General features: G+C 40.6%; 1 protein-coding gene across 3 annotated transcripts in view; it reads right to left on the reverse strand.

The window, feature by feature from the left end:
* Positions 1-471: 471 nt before the first annotated feature.
* The window catches only part of Astn2 (astrotactin 2), a 1,010,996-nt gene continuing 992,034 nt past the window's right edge, over positions 472-19,433 (reverse strand). For all 3 annotated transcript variants that reach the window (XM_055611729.1, XM_055611728.1, XM_055611727.1), the window contains 3 exons: positions 16,965-17,065; positions 15,169-15,352; positions 472-1,349 (listed from right to left, as the gene is read on the reverse strand). In XM_055611729.1, coding sequence (XP_055467704.1) covers positions 1,112-1,349; positions 15,169-15,352; positions 16,965-17,065 — 523 coding nt within the window. In that variant the 3' untranslated portion in view covers positions 472-1,111. The remainder of the gene's footprint in view (positions 1,350-15,168; positions 15,353-16,964; positions 17,066-19,433) is intronic.

Raw genomic sequence — 19,433 nt, forward strand, 5'->3', positions numbered from 1 at the left:
CTGCGACCTGGTAAGCCATACCCTACGTGTGCTCATGCTACATTCAATATTTCCTATTTTCAATGAAAGCTTGTTTGGCTCTTTAATGAGCTATATTTTATATTTCCCTGCTTTTGTTCATGGCTTTTCCTCTTCCTGGAGTTTCTTCACTTTTTGTCTGACTTTTTCTGTCTTGTTCTTTGGGATAAGCTATTGTGTTTTCAAGCAAGCAGGATATAACTCCTTCATCAAGTTTTAGGAGCCAGACACGTCTCTAGAAAGTATTAATTCCACTCTGATCCAGCCTGACGCCCCTAAATTGTTTTTCTACAGTAACCACTAGACTATAAATTCCTACAGGTAAGAAAACTCTGCCTGTTTTGTTCATCCTGTGCTTTCTGCAAAGTATCTCATTAACCAATATTTGTTTAACGAATAGACAGAGATCCCTCAAACATACTTCATTGGTAAGAAACATCACCCAAGCAAAAAGAGAGACAATAGGAATTTTAATGCACAGAAAGTCCTGTAGAGACCCACAGGTAGCAGAAAGAAGCAGTGGGCCTGGAAACTCAGTAATGTCCAGGGAGAGATGGGGAAAGAAAAGGAGAGAGAAGGAGGAAGGGAAGGGGAGTGGGATAAGAGAGGAGGACAGAAGAGGAGCAAGAGGAGGAGAAAAAGGGGAGAGAGGGAATTTCTTAAAGACCCAAGCTTCCTCGCTGCAACAATTCTAGGGCATTCTTGCTAATGCTGAAGTAGTCAAATTGTCTCTCCACAGGTCTCCTTCCAGGGATCCATGGCAGGAGGAAGGAAGAAGAAGAAGGCTGCTTGGTATCCACCTGAAAGTTCCTGCCTCCACACTGACTTCCATCCATAAGAAAAGGTTTAAAAAGGAGAGACATTTGATAGAGTCAAATAATATCTTAGAAAAAATAAAAGAGAAAAATGAATAATTCCATTGGTTACAAAGTTCTCTGTTGTCGGTCCATGGAGAAACAGTTTGCTTTGGCCTTGCTGGCAAGTGTCATGTGCCAGGCCCCTCAGCTGTCCCAGCCCACCCAGGCCCCAGGATCCATGAAAGTGGTGCTCCCCCTAAGAGCTTCTCTCGACTCAAGGAGGGTAGTACCCTCCCTCACCGGCCTTTGGTCTCCCCATACGTGTTTCTGGCCATGGACACCATCTTCTCCTCACATGTGATTTTGGTGTCTTTGAGGATGCTGTACCACACCATTCCTGCGGGCCGGACCTCCTCACTGCGGCAGAAGAGATAGGGGATGGTGTCCACACGGCTCTGGATGTAGGCGCTTCGCAAGAGACTAGAACAATGGCTGCTGACTCTCTCCAGCCGCCGTAGGATCAAATGAGCCTTCCTAAAGGGCACATGGAGACAGAGAGAGCCAGGGTGAAATCCAGAAGAGGTTTAACATAAGATCAACAGATGTTAGAAAATGTCTTACCCACACTATATCTCCTTACCCACTTCCAACTTTAATTTGGTACTTTAGAAGCTTCTCAAGGGTTACCTGGGACTGTGATAGTGTTCTTGTAAATTCAAGTCTCAGGATGAGTACTAAAGTCTTTCTTCTTCCCCCAAAATAATGACCTTGATAGCTACCTTTTTCAGTTGCATTGCTTGCACTGTGATTTGTAACACGATACCAGCCTTGGGGTCCTTACCAACAGACATTACTATAGTAATGACCTAAAAATATTCACAAAAACTAACAACTTGAATTTGACACCATGTGCTTCATATTCACTGAATACGTACTTCATGTATGCTTTTAAATGTTTATATATTTATCAGACGTTCACATCAGTCCTGGATGAGTTTTTTCACTCCCAGTTAAGAGGTGAGTAACCCATCCCAAGAAAAGTAAAAGTTACTTGACCAAAGTCAAATACTAAGTTGATCACTCAAGCCACATTGGTAAATCCAGTCTTTCTCCAACTAGGTGCCCTTTGCTTTGGTCACTCTCATGTACTTTACTCCCTGTTATGACATTTGAAAATCATGCCCCCTGGGCTTTTTCTTTCACCAAAATCTAAATACTAATGTTTTCATATCAGAACTTCTCTGAAGTTTTCAGCCTAACTCTTAACCAGTAATGGATGCCCCCCCCTCCTAAGTTGCTTCTGAGAACATGGATGAGACAGGCCCAGTGTCTGCAAACAGTAAGCTTCCAGTACGTCATTACTATATGTCAGGACCAAGGTTAACCTGAATACTCATCTAAGAGAGTCATTCTGTATGGTGGTCACCATTTGGGGCATATCTGGGATATTCTTCTAGCAGTAGAAAGTGATGATGGCATAGTCTGAGCTAGGGGAGAGCTTTGAGATCTCCTAGTCCAAGGTTTCTTAACAGTGCAACTATTTTTTTTCTTATAGGAGCAATCATGTAGGATGCTGATCACCATCTTGGGGCTTCATCCCACCAGGTGTAAACAGCACCATACATCAGTCAGGACAATAAAACAGGGTCCTGACATTTCCAAATATCCTTTCAAAACACCGTTAAGAGGACTCAACCAGTACTGATGAGACTTGATAGGCAAGGGTCAGATAGTAGGGAAGGAGGACCTACCTTATCAATAGACTAGAGGAGGGTCAGAGGGGTGGGTGGATGAAGGTGGGTAGGTGGGACCTGGAAGAGATGGGGAGGGGGCCTGAAAAAATGAAAAAAGTGAAACCTCTTGAGAATCACAGACTTACCTAGCCTATTCTACTATAATCAAAGGTGTAGACACAGAAACCTAGAGAAGGAAAGGAAGGCCTCTTTCCCAGATCATACTTCACACAAAACTCCTGATTTTTTCTGCATTATGTCATCTTTAAAGTGCCCAGAGGTCCTAGGGGCTAAGGAAAGTCCGTGTCTTTGTCTCTGTCTCTCTATCCTTTCTATGACCCCATGAGACCCTAGAAGAGAAGGCATTTTATAACATAGACCCCACAAATGGGAGATTATGCTAGGCACCTGTGCAGTGGCTGAAAAGTGACTGGACTTGTGTATTACATTTTGTGGGCATGATTTATGAGGTGCCTTTCAAAAAGTCCTCTTTGTATAGTTCACCACTTGTGTGGAATATTTTGTGAGGAGCCAAGAATTCACCATTTTATGACCACACTCTATCCATAGGCCGCCCTCCTTGCAGTCAATTGCTCCCACCCCTATGAGGAGCCTGAGGAGTGTATTTCTAATCCTTCCTTCTTTGAATCCTTGCTCTGTTCTTATTTTTTATTGTTTATTTTTAGGCTTGTGCACTTTATTTTATGTGCATGAGTATTTTGCCTGCATGTATGTGTGGTAACACAAGCAAGCTGGGTTCTTTCTCCCAGAGGTCAGAAGAGCTGATTGAATCCCCTGGAACTGGAGTTATAGATGGTTGTGAGTCACTATGCATTGTCTGGAAATGGAACACAGATCTTCTGCAAGAGCAACGTGTGCTCTTCAACCCTCAGACATCTCTCTAGTCCCACTGCTCTTATTTTTAAAAAGTATTTCCCCGTGTGTATGTATTCATACACTCCTTCTGTGTGTACATGTTTATGTGTGAGGGTGGGCACGTGCCGCTGTGTGCACGTGGGAGTCAGAGGGCAACCTTTTAAACTGCCCTCCACCTTCAATCTTATTTGTCGTTTCCCTGCTGTGCTGCATACTCCAGTCCGGATACCAGAGAGCATCGGGAAGATTCTCCAGTTTCCTCTCATCTTGTCATTGGTGTAATGGGACTATAAACACATACCTCTGTTTCTGGTTTTTACATGAGTTGGAGGTATGTGAACTCAGGACATCAGGCTTGTGTATTTATATCCTCTGAGCCATCTGTCCTGGTCTTCTTTTTCTGTTTGTTAATAGTTCTACATCTTTGGGAAATGTATTTATGTTATCTAAACCTTCTTCCTTTGAAATGGGCTGTGATGAAGCTAAAGGACATAAAATAATACATGCTTATTAGCTGAAAACATTTTATAGCCAAGTTTTTATTCAATAGATTCTAAGGGAATAAGATATAGATAGAGACTGTGATACAGGATGCAAGAGCAATGAATTAAAAAGCACATCACAATTGCTGTATGGACACACAGAAAGGTATCTAAGTGGGACTACCATTGTCCAAGAAAGCTCCCTAGTGGAAGAGGAGCTTGTATTGAACTTGTATTGTTAGATGCAGAAGAGAAGACTTGGTAAGCAGCAGTGTAAAGACAGAGATAGAGAAATGGGGAAAAGTCCTGAGGATTTGGAGATGGAGCTCTGGAGGTAAGTGGGGACATAGCAGCATCACGAAGTAAATAGACTGTTGGCTTACTATCTACATTCCAGCACTATCTTCAATGTTTAGATTAATAATGATTTATATCTCAGCTCAGCCACATATCAGCCAGGTGAGTCGGTAAAGCATGTCATCACTGCTGTCTCAGTTTCCTTGTCTTACCTATGCAGTGTGAATAACTCTTTATATAACATTGTTTCAAAATTAAAAAGTGGAGTAGTACGGACACAGCTCTGTTTTTAGAATGCTTGTCTATCATGCATGAATTCTTGTTTTCAGTTCCCACAAATGCACAAGCCTAGCAGAATAGCATACACCTGTAATCGTAGCTTTCCCCAAGGCAGAAGCATGAGGATCAGGCACTGAAGGTCATTCCTTGGCTACACAGTGAATTTGAGGTCAGCTCAGGCACATGCGATTCTATCTCGAAAACCAAATAAATAATTAAGTAAAATGAAAAAGGGATAATCAATCTACATTAAACTCTTCATAACTGTTACCTCTGGTTATATAGGTGTTTTTGCTGCTAAATGAAGAGTTTAAACCAACCTTTTAAAATATATAGTTTATATTTATTCTCTGAGACTTTCAGACATTTAGTAAATGTCTTTGATCAAATACATCCCCAATTTCTCTTGTCAGACTAAGTAGATAAAGCAAATTTTGACATGATACATGTCATCATTCATAAAGTTAAGACTCAAGAATCAAGAATCACACAATGGAGTTACAAAAGGAAAAATATATAAAAAAAAAGTCATAAAATGTTTTACATGTAAAATTTTGTACCAGGCCTCATTCATAGCTCTACTTGGCCTCTCTAAACTTTAAACAGAGAAAGGAATTGGATGAGATCTGCTTTGTTTAAAATATGCTTTTGGCTGCCTTGGAAAGCAAGTAGTGGAAGGGTAAGACCAACTTCGAGAAACCGAGCTGGGGGTGTTAGTGTTCTCTCTTGTTCTGCTTAAGAAATTGGTTTGAATTTTCTTTGGGGTGATGAAAAGCCACCTGCTCTCTTTTCACAACTACAAAAAGGAACATCAGATGGTTCACCACATAGGATTATAGTAGGTCTTAAGTTAATTAGTACATGTACGACCATGAGAGTTGTTGCACAATTGTCTTAGGAAAGTCTACAGAGAAAGCATGTGGTCCATGTTAGACAATGTCCTCACTAACCACCAGCGCAGCCATGGCCTCTGCTGCCACCATCACTGACACCATCATCATTTCTACCACTGTCACTGCCACCACCAATCATGGTTAACACTGTCATTATTGTACAGTTAGGTATTGTTTGTCGTTCAGGCAGTGGGGATAGACACGATCTGCCTAAAGTTCTAAGCGTCAGGATTGCAGGAGGCTGACAAAGATGCTAACAGTCTCTCATTGAGTGCTGAGCTGGAAAGCATGGGGACGTGTACTGTAAGAATGTGTAAGATGAGCACCTAATCATCAGCTGGGAAGGGGGCTCAGGAAAGTCTTCTCAAAGAGTACAATGGCCAAGCTACGTAGTCAATGATGGAACATATGCTTCAGATAAATGAGAGACATAAACTAACAGTTGATTAAAATAGTTGGTGAAAGGAAGGTGTGGGAGACCATGGCAGGTATAAGACCATCTAGATTTTCCTTTGCCGTATTCATAGATTTTTATTTTATTCTTTGGGCAATGGAGAACCACTAACTGATCCAGGCAGTCACAAATATAAACAATAAAAAATAAAATGAGGCTGAAAATAGTGTTTTTCTAACATGCCCAAATGTTTTGCCTTCAAAAGCCTGACCATTTCCTCAGAAAGAATTTTAGAACTCAAATATACAAAGCCTCCCTCTGTATGGATAGGAAAATGGGGCTTTGGTTAGGGCTAATTAAAGGAAACTGTATTAAAGGAATGACTTCTGTTAATGGTGAATAAATTCAGAACCCATATTCCTGATGGTACAGATTTGAGGCAAAGTTGTTAGTTCTACCATCCTCTATTCAAGTCCTAGATTTATTACTTATCAACTAGGTGAATTATGAGCAAATTTGTCATCAGGACTCTGAAATTTTATGGCTGTAAATGGAAATGGTAATAGAGATGGTGGCAGATGAAAGTACATAAGTTTTTGTTTGGCTTTAAATAAATGTTAGGCACACAATGGAATCGTGTCTATAGGAGAAAAGCTTGGAGTTAGAATCCATTACAGTTCTTTTATCTTCAGTTTCATCATGGTTAAAAAAGAGTCAGGCCTAAACAAAATGATTACCACAGATGTATACCCCATGTGAGTAGATAGCCAACACTAAATTAAAGAGTACATTTAGACAACAATAGAAGGTACTGGAGATGAAGCAAGTACAGATGGGTTGAGATGGGTTGAACAGCTCGGAGAAGACAAGGATAAGTGAAAGAGACCAAAGGCCAGTGTGCTAGGTAATAATCTATATGCTGTGGGGAAGCATAAATCAAAGATGAAGTATGTTTCAAGCGTTCCCAGGATGGAATTCCTAGGTCAAACTGACCATGTTTTGCAAAGACTGAAAATTAAAACTCCCTTGTTGTAGTGGGGACTGATCTTTTCTGGGATAAGAGGCAAGGGATGAAGGAAGAAAGTTAATTTGTCATATATTAGTTGAAAGAATGGGGAAAAGGTAAACAATGAAGGAGTCAAGAGCTGGGCCAAGCTACCAGTTCTCTGGGAATTGGAGAACCTTTGATGGGCATTCTATTTCTATCACTGCCACCCAGGTGGTGGTTGATGCAGGCTGCTCTTCTGTCTCCCTGCCTCTCAAGCTGGGCTTAAAGGTCTCTGGGTTGGGTACTACCAAACTAATGAGAGTCAAAGTTATGCACGAGAAGGTTGTAAGAAATTCTCCAGAATTGAAGAGGGCAGAGTAAAGTAAGTAAAGATTCCATTGACTCTTCCCTGGTCAGGCCACAAGTGGAGAAAACATGCCAGTTCTGGTAAAAAAAAAAAAATCTTAGGGCAGGAGGAAATGGGAGGAGAGGCAGGCAGGCAGCTGTGTTATTTAAGCAAACTGCAGGTAAGTAGACAGGGATAATGATGATGGTGATGATGATGATGATGATGATGATGATGATGACGACAAAGATGATGACTATAATGGTGCTGCTGCTGCTGCTGATATTAGTGATTATAATGATGAAGACAATGGCTATAATTGAGTCCCCACTGTATGTCAGAAATGATACTTACTCAGAATCATCTAACATCAACACCCACCACAATGTAAGAGCCTATATTCCATTCCCCTTCTACAGGTGGGAAAAATGAACCAGTGCAAATCATGTGACTTGTTTCATGTCTCTGTTGCAAGATACTAAGTGTTACAAAGAAAACCATACTAAAATTGCCACTATAATGTCATTTTTAACATTAGAGCCAGAGTCTTCTAAAATCAATGTGATTCTTTCAGTATGTTTGTGGGTCCCCCTCACTGCCGATAAACACGTTAGCATATTTTAGAAAAGTAGCCACCCATAGCCAAAATTGAAGTGTGCACTTCCTGTGATTATTTTTGGTGTGGTGTGTGTGTGTGCTTCATGTATATTTGTGGTGTATGTATGTAGCTATATATGTACAGACGTGTGTGTTTCATGTATATGTGTGTAGTGTGTATATTTGTTGTTGCGTGTGTACCTGTGTGTATGTGTTCCATGTATAACTCAGTTTGCCACATGCAAAGAGATGTGTGTGTGTGTGTGTGTGTGTGTGTATGTGTGTGTGTGTGTGTGAGAGAGAGAGAGAGAGAGAACTCAAAGTTGCCATGGACAGCCTTCCTTAATCACTCTCCTCATTCATTCAAGGTAGAGTCTGTTTGAACCCAGAGTTCACGGACATGGCTAGTGTGGTTAACCAGCTTACTCTGGGGATCTCATATCTTTGACATAGAAGTGATAGAATTTTATATGTATGCTACCACATCTACCCTGTGTTTACATGGCTGCTGGGATCTAAACTTGTCTTCATACTTTCTTATTGTGCAGTAAGCACCTGAGGCACCGAATTATCTCCGCAAGACCCTTTTGTGTGTTTATGTAAAAGGAAGGGGCCTTGATTTAAAGAGAAATGCCATCAGTGTGCCTCTGATGAATAGTTCATTAGGACAACTAGTGTGAAACACTGATCAAAGTATTGCAAAACAGAGAAGAAGGAACCATATTCATTGAGGCTCCTCAAGCTCATGTTGAAATTTCACTTTCAGGAAGTCTTCCAAATCTTCCCAAATTTCCAAGTCAGGCTTTTCTCTTTGTTGTTGAAACATTTTCTTTCTCTGTTGTGAACCATAATATACACTCTCTCAGAAGTGTACACATTTTAGAATATAATGTGTCACAGGCAAAATAGAAGGCTGGCTTGAAACAGAAGGACTGGATTTTGAATTTGGGCTTTGACTCATTACTTCTGTGGCCTTGAACAATTTATATATCAGGATGGTTTCTGTGTTGCTTAATTACCAATCTATATAAATGCCAGGTCCATAATAGTTGCTCAGTTAACATTTCCTAGTAGCAAGAAAAATGAATTAGTAAACAAATGGAGTACTTTTTCAGTCCTATATTTTCAAAACGTGGTAGTTTTCTAGCAAGGAGCCGGAAAGGCAATGAAAAGCACAAGTACATCATGTGACTTAAGGAAGCAGTTAGACATGTAGGCAGGTGATGAATTCTGCAAATTTATCTGTAATGGCAAAGACAATGGGTTGGTGTATAGTAACAGAACTGGAGTATCATGGGATACATTCTTGTAACTGCATGTTACTTAGGTATATGAGAATGGGAAGATACTCAACTATTGGATTGCTAAGGTGACAGTAAGCAGATGGCGATGTGTATATTCAGTAAACACAGCAGAGTTCAGATATGAAGATGTGGTTGGGAATATCATGACACCTGTGTATATTCCCCTTTCCCATAACTATCCATGTTTATGATCACATCTGTATATGGAAAGTTATATGCAGTCAATAATTTTACCTTTGGGGTAGAGCTGGGATGACAGCAGTCATACCTACAAAATTTCTACTTTCTATTTTGTATACCTCTATATGATTTGTACACTGTTAAATAAGTAAAATTTATTTTGAAATGAAATAACAGTATTTCCACTTGGAACACATGAATGCACTAACATATATTTAGCTTGTGAATGGAACAATGAAGTCAAGTTTTCATAGCTTCTTATCAATTCATGAGGATACCTTCAAAGTAAACTTCCCTCAAAATTTAGCCTCAACATCTTGCCCCAAGAGGAAACCAGAATTGCTGATGGATGTACAGCCTCAACGTGTTAGTAATTAGTGAAAATGTTTACATTGGTTGGTTCTCCTTCATGTTTTCCCATAAGCAATGATGGGATCCATTTTCTTTCTTTTTTCTTCAACACAGGGCTTATCTATGTGTATCAGTTATTTTCTGTTACTGTGATACAGTTACCATCATCAAAAGCAATTTAAGGAACAATTTATGTTGGCTTACATGAGTTCCAGAGGCTTGGAGTCTACAATCGTGGGAAAGCAGAGTGGTAGGAAGAGGAAGCTAAGCGATCACATCTCAGCCACAGACAGGAAGCAGAGAGAGTGAGCAGGAAGATGGGGGGAGGGTCTATTAACATTCAAAGCCACTCTTCCCAGTGTCATTCCCTCCAGTAGGGCTGGACTCTGACAGGTTCCACAACCTCCTCACAACATTGGCAGCTAGAGACCACGTGTTTAAATAGATGTGAAAAGGAGCACTGAAACCCACTTAAACTACAATACTTTGTGATTTGTTGCCAGTGTTGGCCTCCAACTTGAAATCCTCCTGCCTCAGGCTCCTGGGTGCTGGCATTACAAAGGCGCACTACTAGGCCTGACTCATGAGACTTGGTAGAATTCTTTTCTTGATGAAAGACAAAACTAAACGGAAACTATTTCAGTTAAAGCTGACAGGGACTTAAAGATTATAATCATCTGCTATTCCATCAGTGAGAAAACTTGTGATGCTTATTATATTGGGAGTCATAATACATTGTATCAGTTTTCACTAGCATTTCTCCATTCTAAAATACTGTGAAAAAAGAAGTTATAATTAATTGCTTTACCACTATATACCTAAAAAAATATAGCTACTGTAATATACACATACACTATACTGTAATATCCACTATACACATTTCATTCTCATTTCAAAATTATCAAAATATGAAGAAAAAAATTAAAGCATATCTGACTTTATTAGAACACATCCCAGAAACCCAAGTTTATTGCTTTTACAAGTATGCTAGATATTCCAAAGTTGTTAATCCAAGATATGTAGGGAAGGAGACAATACGATCTTTGAAGGCTCTAGAGTGTGTTTTCAGGCTAAGGGTACAACGGTGGTTGTGTCATCCCTTATTAGATGAGAAAGTTGCATTGTCTTTTAAAACTGAGAAAGATCTCACAGTGAACAAAGCCTGCGATAACTCTGTGATCTGTTGACATCTGTCATAGAAGAAAATATGGCTCACAAGATAAATAAACCATTTCTAGCTCAAATAGATCAATTTTTCTGAAACCAGACCTCTTCAAGTATTTTCTCTCCTCTCACTACCCTTTCAGTTTGGCCAAACATAACCCTAAGTGCAGAGAAGCTCAAGAGTGGTCAAGGATGCTCTGAGCTGAGAAAATTCTGGTCCCTGGCCACCTCTGAGCTCAGCTTTTCAAGTCTTGTAATAGGAACCTCATGGTGGGACAGCTGGTGTCAGTGCATCTTTGAGCAGCTGTTTGCAGTAACCTATAGCTGTCAGGAGAACCAGGCTCGGGGGAAAACTAGCCTGATGGATTTATTAGGCAGAGGTAAGCGATGCCCTTTTGTCACTAAATTTTTTGGGGGTTTGCATGCCCAGACCAAGGAAGGAGTTGAAAACATTTTGGGTTGGAGATTGTTAGGCCAGAGAATTCTAACAGTGTTGATCTGTGTCAAGTCTTGGGAAAAACTCTAGTCTTCCTGGAAATCCTGGGTCCCCAGAAAATGTATGTCATGTCGGGCTAGAGGTGAAATGACACTCAGGGTGTCTTCATTTTCTGGATTCTGTGACCTTCAGTGCTTTCTGGTTCCTTGGCTCACCAACTGCAAGAGACTTTACAGTTAAGCTCTTTTCCATTACAAATGAGGCCCAGAATGGAGGTAGAATTGATTCCAGGTCTTACAGTGAAAAGGTGGCAAAGCTAGGACATGAACTCTGGGCTCCCAGCCTTAACAAGTGTCTTGTCCCCTTTCCTTTACATGTTGCTAACCCTTGAGAGGCAGAGACAATTTATTCAAATTGCTCTTTTAAAAGCTTTTATGTAACTTCTGGGGTAAAGAACAAACTTCTGAGTAGGACTTCACAAAAGCCATCAAGATCTGACCCTAGTTAAACTTTCCAGCCTTGCCTCTAATTTCGTTTTTTATCTTTTTCTCTTTCACCTTGAACTCTCTGCTTCAGTGATATTTATAGTTTCTGACTACAGTATGTTTTTTCCCTCACCACCACTTATTTCCACACTGGTTCCTCTTGATGAAGGCGCCCTAACCCCTGCATCTGTCATGATCCTGATTCTAAGCAGTAGCGTATCTTTGTTTGGCAGGGATTATTCTTTAGATTTGTATATGCATTCACTGCTCTATCTACCTACCTCCAAAATCTTGTTGCTGTCAGGGTGTTTTTAGTGTTTTTAGTGTTTTATGCCAGCAATAGTGGCATAACTTGACAATGTGTTCAAAGACAAAATCTGAAGTTTCTCCCAGGCCCTGAGTGGACAGGAAGTTTAACACGATGCACATTAACATTTGTGACATTCTGCTATATACATCCTTTCATCCCCCTTCTTCACAGCCTTCTGTGGCCTGCTCCACTGTAACTGCCTGCTGACAGTATTTTCATCTCCAGAAACTAGGCTATGTGCACAGCCCGACCAGCTTTATTCACTCATTTGCAGCCCTCAGCAAAGGGCCTGATAAGTTATTGCATAAAATGTATCTATAAATCAGTTAATGAAGTGCAGTCTCTTTAAGTCCTTTACTATCTAGAAGACCACTTCATCCTTTGACCTTTAGATTCTGGATGCCGTTTTTTCCAAAAGGAATCTATACGTTCTTGAGAGTGCAGAAAGAATTAAAAGACACTTGAGATGTAATGGGCCTGGAGCTACACAGAAGAGACTAGAAAGGTGGACTTTATCAGAATGAATCTATGATCATCTGTTCACAGACTCATACCAATAAAATTATTGGTATGATCATCTAATAAAATATCATATAATTATTTTGCATCTACTAGCAAAAGTGAATAAGGCACAAAAGATCAGTAACTTTGCATAACTTGCATTATAATAGGGAGGAGAGGTGATACATTAGCAAACACAGAAGCCCAGTAAGATACTACAACTAGTGAGTACAACACAGAAAATTAACACATGCGGTTGCCATACAGTAAAGGGGTGGGAATTTTAGAAAATATTTGTGGGAGTGGCATTCTAGTTAAGACATGGAGTAATGTTTATTTAACTTTACTGATGAAAGGAAAGAGGGGGAGGGAAAGAGAAGATAAGGGTGGAAGAAGAAAGAGAGAGAGAGAATGAGAAAGAGAATGACAGACACACAGGGAGAATGTTACTTTTTCCCATTTTTTAAATTTTTTATTTTTTATATTAATTGCAGTTTATTCACTTTGTATCCCAACTGTAGCCCCCTCCTTCATTTCCTCCCAATCCCACCCTTTCATCTCTTTCTATGCCCTTCTCCAAGTCCACTGATAGGAGAGGTCCTCCTCCCCTTCCATCTGACCCTAGCCTATCAGGTCTCATCAGGACTGGCTCCATTGTCCTCCTCTGTGGCCTGGCAAGGGTGCTCCTCCTGCAGGGGAGTGGTGATCAAAGAGCAGGCCACTCAGTTCATGTCAGAGACAGCCCCTGTTCCCCTTACTAGGGAACCCATTTGGATACTGAGCTGCCACAGATGAGCGGGCTACATCTGAGCAGGAGTTCTAGGCTACTGTCTTAGTTTATCCTGATCATCTTATAAACAAGCTAGCTGTAGCACAGAAGTGAAGTCTCACAGAAGGCAGATCCCAAGAGCTGTGCAGCAAGCTTATTAGTAGAGTCAGGATGAGCCCTCACTTATTTCTGCTGACATGGCAGTGTGGGTCACTAGAGCACTCTCAAATCCCGTCTGTTGTCTAAAGAGGGCAGAGAAGAAAGAAGCTTGGAGACATGTGCAAGGGCTAGCAGACAGTGGCTGGGGACTTGTTATCTGAAAATTAGTTGATTAATATTGTCCATTACCTAATAAGTGGTCTTGCTTCTATGGGTGGCCAGAAATCCTTACTGTAACATATGTCGTGAAGGGATATAAAGAATCCTAGCAGGTTATAAAAAGAGGAGTGGGCCTCTTGGTTTGTTTCTACCCAAACTCCCTGAATTCTACGGGAAAGCCCATAAAGCTGAATGCCTTCCTAAGCCCATGGGTGAGATGGCACTGAGGTTACTCACGTGGCTTTTATCAGAGTCTCTGGACTGATGTCAACCAATCTTCTTTTAGTTTTATATAAGGAAATTTTCTTTCATGTGAAAGGAAGAAAGTTGCAGTCCAGGACCCAACAGAACTGATAAGACCCACTGCAGAGAGATATTCTTTTTTATCTTTTGAACAAGTGTTCATCAAATCTCATAGCATTCCAGAAGGGCCTCAAATTCATCTCAGCATGAGACTTTCAGGCAGCTTTAGCCGCCATCTGCAACTCTATAACTCTAGGAAGTTCACTTAAACTACATGAGATCTCCACTTCTTCATCACTCAGACATGGAACAATTATCCTGCAGGGGGCATTTTGAAACTTTTTGAAGCATGTACTGCTACATACGAAGTATTTCTGAAAGTCATACATTCCTCTCCAAAGCTACCTAATGCTACTCTGTCTGAGATACCACGCTATCACCCTGGTTCTGTTATCACAGGAGCCTGTAGAAGGCCTCTCTGCCTCCTTTTGGCCTCTCTTCCTGTGCTCCTTTCTTCAAACTGCAGCCAGAGGGATCTTTCTCCCTTTGAGACCTGATAATACTGTCCTCACATCCCTGTGAAAAACACTTGAAAAGATGCCCATTAACCCATGGAGATAATCCAAACTCGTTGACCCTACTTCAGGGGTATTCAAAATGTGGCCCCTTCTGATCTCTCTCTCTTCTGCACTTTAGCACCTCTTGCCCCAAATGCTCAGAAATCCTTTAGTGCCTCCCAAGAGAGAGCTCACCAAAAGCTTAGAAAGAATTCCTGTGGAATAGGGTAAAGAATTCAGGTTGTTATTCAATATGATCCTAGATCCCATGCTAAAAAGCAGTGAGCCACATTTGGAGAAGTGGTTAGATTCCCTCCTTCTTTCTCTTCCCTCCCTCAAGTGCCTTTAAAAAATCTTGGTTGATTTTTCTTACTATTTAATTATTTGAGGAGACAATATATTTCCTTCGTTCTCCTCCCCAACTCATTCTAGATTCTATCTTCCTACCCATCCAATTTACTATCTGTCCCTGACATTTCTTTTGATAATATTTTCACAGGCCAGATCATGTTCTTGTAGAATTAAACAATATGCTTCTCTCATTCTGTTTTTGTTGTTCTAGTATCTTAGGTTACTTTATTAGTGGTTAGGATTACTTTTCTGATAAGGGTAAATACCTCATTTTTTTTTTCTACAAGAAGACACAGTGTTATTCTATCCCAATACATTTCCAGAAGCAACTCTTCTTCCTTCTTCCACCCTTAATCCAGACATCACCACCCACCTTTTTTTATTTGATACAACACATTGTCAGCATAGGTTGATAATGTCCAGTAAAATTATGAGAGACAAAAAAAAAAAAAAAAAAAAAAAAGCATTTGGCCCTCCACCCACACTCTTTAACCCATACCTGGGTCCTAGCTCATCCTCACTCCTCCAGACGAAGTCACCAAACTTTTCATAGTGAGAGTTGTAGTGGTGCTGGACTCGGAAGAGCATGGAGGCAGAGACCTCCATCAGTGTGTTGTAAGCAGTCTGCTGCTCCTTGCCACTGGTATAACCATTGTATAGATTATAAATCTTGTCGGCTATCTCTGTAGGGCAAGAAGCATAGAATACATTACTGACAGTAGAGAAAAATGTGGTGATGGACACATGCTCCACAAAAGGCAAGGCATAGCAGCATGGGTGTCCACTTGAGTGGTCTTGAGGACAGAAATGTCTCCATTCCATCTGAAGCATGTCATTGACTAGCTGAGAGCTGAGTTCAGTTTTCTCATGTGTCACTAAAGATAAGGTTGTCTACTCTGGGGGGACGAGATGCATTAGGAGAACTAACAGAAAATAAATGCAAAGTGCTCCCTGCACAGCCTTGCAGAAAGTTAGTACTGAACAGCTCAGCTTGATTAAAGGTAATACCTCTGTGCTAAGGATTTAACAGAAACTCCAAAGAAATGCTTATGCTTAAATAAGATGTTGCCTTCTCTCATCGTCTTCCTTCTGTCTCATTTCTGACATGTTTCCAATGTATTTCTGCAGTCAGGTCTGCTAGATCTATCAAAGACTATATCAAGGAAGTTCCAATGTTCAGTCTTGTCATTCATAATCATTCCTCCTCCTCCAAACTGTGCTAGCCACTGTGAGTTAAATGGATCAGGAGTAGATGGTATATCCCTTGTGCTCTGAATGCTTCGATCAAAACCTGTATGTGTCATCACTTCATCATTAGCATTTGGGATCTACAGGGGAACCTAAGGCTTGGAGTTGGAATGAGTAAACCACCTAAATTGTACTATTTCCTACTCTAATTTTTCAGCAGTGTATTAATTGTTTTAAAATAATACCTTAACTATCAAGAAAAACATCACAAATCCCCGTGTCTCAAGGCTGAAGAGCTCACTGGCTGCTCTTATTTATTAGCACATAAAATATTATCATTAATCTCTTTGCTAAGCCAATGAAATTGGCTGTCTCTGTCAGCAACGAGCACTTCCAAAGGGTGCAGAACTGTCTGTACCGCGTCGCTTAGAGCAGAGCTTTGGGGAAACGTCTACACAACATAAGGCGGTCCAGCAGGACCTGGTCCAGCAGGACCTGTGAGCTGCCGCCATCGTTTGTCAGCCTCAACATATAAGCTGTACCTACAGGCTGTCTAAGAATATGCTTGCTTTGATTAGTTGCTCTAATATTTGTAGATGTTCTAATTTAATATTTTCAACTTCATGGGTCAGGAGAGGTTAAAAATAAAACCAGACAAAAATCCATTCATGTATATAAAATCTGACTGACAGACACTGGTGGTCGTCAGGGCTGAAAGTTCAAAGGCTACTTCCTACTGCACAGAGTGGAACAGAGCGCTATCAGTTAATGTTACCAGGAGTGCAAAAAGATTCGTTTTTGAGGTGTCACTGCTTACTCAGCTCTAGCCCAGACCTAAGTAGAAGAAAGTGATAAATTCCCAAGGACAGAACACAGGCTCTGACCCTGACCATTCTTTGCCCATGGTTGAGCAAGTGTGACTACCAGCAAAGACACCGGCAGTCCAGCTCAATTTGTTCCTCCATTATTATGATTAAATCAGTTCTATGTTTGTCCTGTTTTTAGTTCTTTCACACATATACTTTCTCTCTGTGTGGTGGTAAGTGACAAAGCTTAGACAGGAAAAATGTATAACCTCCCTGGCAAATGCAGAGATGAATCACCTACCTTCTGCTTTATTGTCATCCACCAGTGGACAAGCTGTCCTCAGAGTCACTGTGCTCAGCTCTGAGTGCCTCCCTCGAGTATCCACAGCATACAGAGTAAACCTACAGAGCAGGAAGACAACACCAGAGTGAGACTTTGCAGAAGGGCTCTGCAAGCTGAAAACCAGAATACCATGGCCACAAAAAATGCTCCCAGGAACTCAAGTATCCCTAAGCTGCTGAAAAAAAAATGGCTATTTAAAACAATAATAATTATAAAATTATAAAGCATCTATCACACGTTGAATGCCTTCTGGGCGCTTTGCAGTTAGTCTTGTAATTTGCAGTTAAGAAAACCTTAAAGACAGAGAACAGATGTAAACCATGAACCATCTTTCACAATGAGTGTGCTGAACCTTAGAATGCTTATCTTTTATTGGGTTTATTGTTACTAAAGACAGAATAGAAGTCTGGATCCAAGCGGTCTGATTCTAAGGGGTGGGAAGTGAACCTCAATGATAAACTATTGTATGAATGTGCTCATTTACATATTTATTAATTCATTCATTCATTTGCTCATTCATTTTAAAATTAGTGACTGCTTGAGCATAAACTGTATCCCGGGAATTATTTTAGATGCTAAGGTTTTTAATAAGAGTCAAGCATAACATTTATCAAAAAGCTAAAACAATAAAATCCACAAAAGAACAGTCAATGATAGCAAAGGCGATGTAAAAATATAACAGGATCCCATGAAAAATATCAATGTGTGAGTGTGAGCTGCATAAGCCTTTAGGGGAGGTTAGAGCGCAGATGTCCTTCTCAGTAAGCAGATTTTTAGCTAAGACTTGAACAGTGGGAAAGAGTGGCGGTGGGAGGAAGCACATGCGTCAGGGAAGAACAAGCTCAGTAACAGCAAACGAGCTGCCAGGAATACCTGTGAGTTCACAGGGCCTGAGGACAAAAAGACTGGATGCAGGAACAGGCAACTGTTATGGCCAAGCCAATGTCAACTGAGAGGAAAGGGTACTGGAAGCAAGGATAGGGAACTTAGGAATTATTCTAGCAACAAGCACAGTCCCACCTCATCATATCATCTGAAGACCTATGTGGGATCCAACTCAGCTTGTAGGCTTAGCCAGGGAAAACTGTGAAAATCAGACCTGGTGGCTGCAAGAGAACAAAGTTCCTTTGAGAGCAGCACCTGTGGACCTCAAGAACAGCCGGTGGCCTTTCCTATCTTCAGGTCTCTGAGCATTAGCACTGTAGCTTAAGCAAACTACAAGGAAGGAGGAGAAAATACTTTCCAGAGAACCTAAGATGCAGAGGCCAGGGAGAGTAAGAATAGAAGGGCTTTATATAGAATTGGCCCCACTTGATCTTGCCACCATTCTCCACCAGGAGCACAGGCAGATGTGTGAATAAAGGGTTCTCAGGCTAAGTTAAAAAAGCCTGAGTCTTACTTACCAAGCATCCCAGTTGAGCTCATATTTTTTAAGATGGACTTGGTGCCCTGATTATGAAGCTGCAGAACAGCCAGACTTGCTTGACTATGCATATTGGGAACTTAATAAATACACATTTCTTACACCAAGTTATCAACATATACTAAGACCTTAATATGCTTCAATCATTGAGCTAAACAGTTTAAATTCACCAAGCAATTCTAAAGGAGATGTACAATTACCTTCTTTATTTTATACTAGAGACTCGGAAAGGCACTCCCAGAACCACACAATGATTACCAGGAACGACTATTTAAACTTAGGATTGTTAGATTCCAAAGGCCATAAATGAAACTGCTGCCAGTTTCTGTAGTCTTCTGGATCAAGATCTGTAGACATCAACTTTTGTACAGATACAATTTGAACTAGCTACACTTACGGAACTTAGCTGTGAAGCAGTGCCACCTCATGCGTTTTTCTAATCTTATGAAACCATTCTAACATAATCATTTATGTTAACATAATCATTTCCTGAGAGGAAATCTAAAATGAAATAATAACCAATCTGTATAAAATCATGGGTTTTGAGAATAAAAGAAGCAAGTGTGTGGACTGTTGTAGCCTAGGCCTTCTTGTTTTGAGGGACTCTATTCCATTCCAGCTCTACCCTTCACTGCTGGAACCAGTCTGGACTTGTTGATAGACCTAGACCTTCTCAGCTTTGATACTCCAGAACCTCAAGTCTCAAAGGTTGTTTGCATACAAGAGTCAATGAATAGGAACTTCTCAGTACAAAGGAAGAAGATTATAATAGAGAAAGAAACCTTGTTTTGGAAATGACCAGACTTGCGTTATTACTCGAGTTCTGCCCTTTGCACTGTGACTTTGGGCAAGGCACTTTATGTCTTTATGTTACTTTATCTCTCTGTATCAAGTGTCAGTGACAAGCAGATTCACTTGTTTCTCAGGGGCAGAGTTGATGGTTACGAAAGTTGTGTTCTTTTTTTTTTTTTTAAATCTTTTATTTTTTTTATTAATTACACTTT

The sequence above is a fragment of the Psammomys obesus genome, unplaced genomic scaffold (genome assembly GCF_907164565.1).
Source record: "Psammomys obesus unplaced genomic scaffold, mPsaObe1.curated_primary_1811, whole genome shotgun sequence".
Taxonomy (NCBI): Eukaryota; Metazoa; Chordata; class Mammalia; order Rodentia; family Muridae; genus Psammomys; species Psammomys obesus.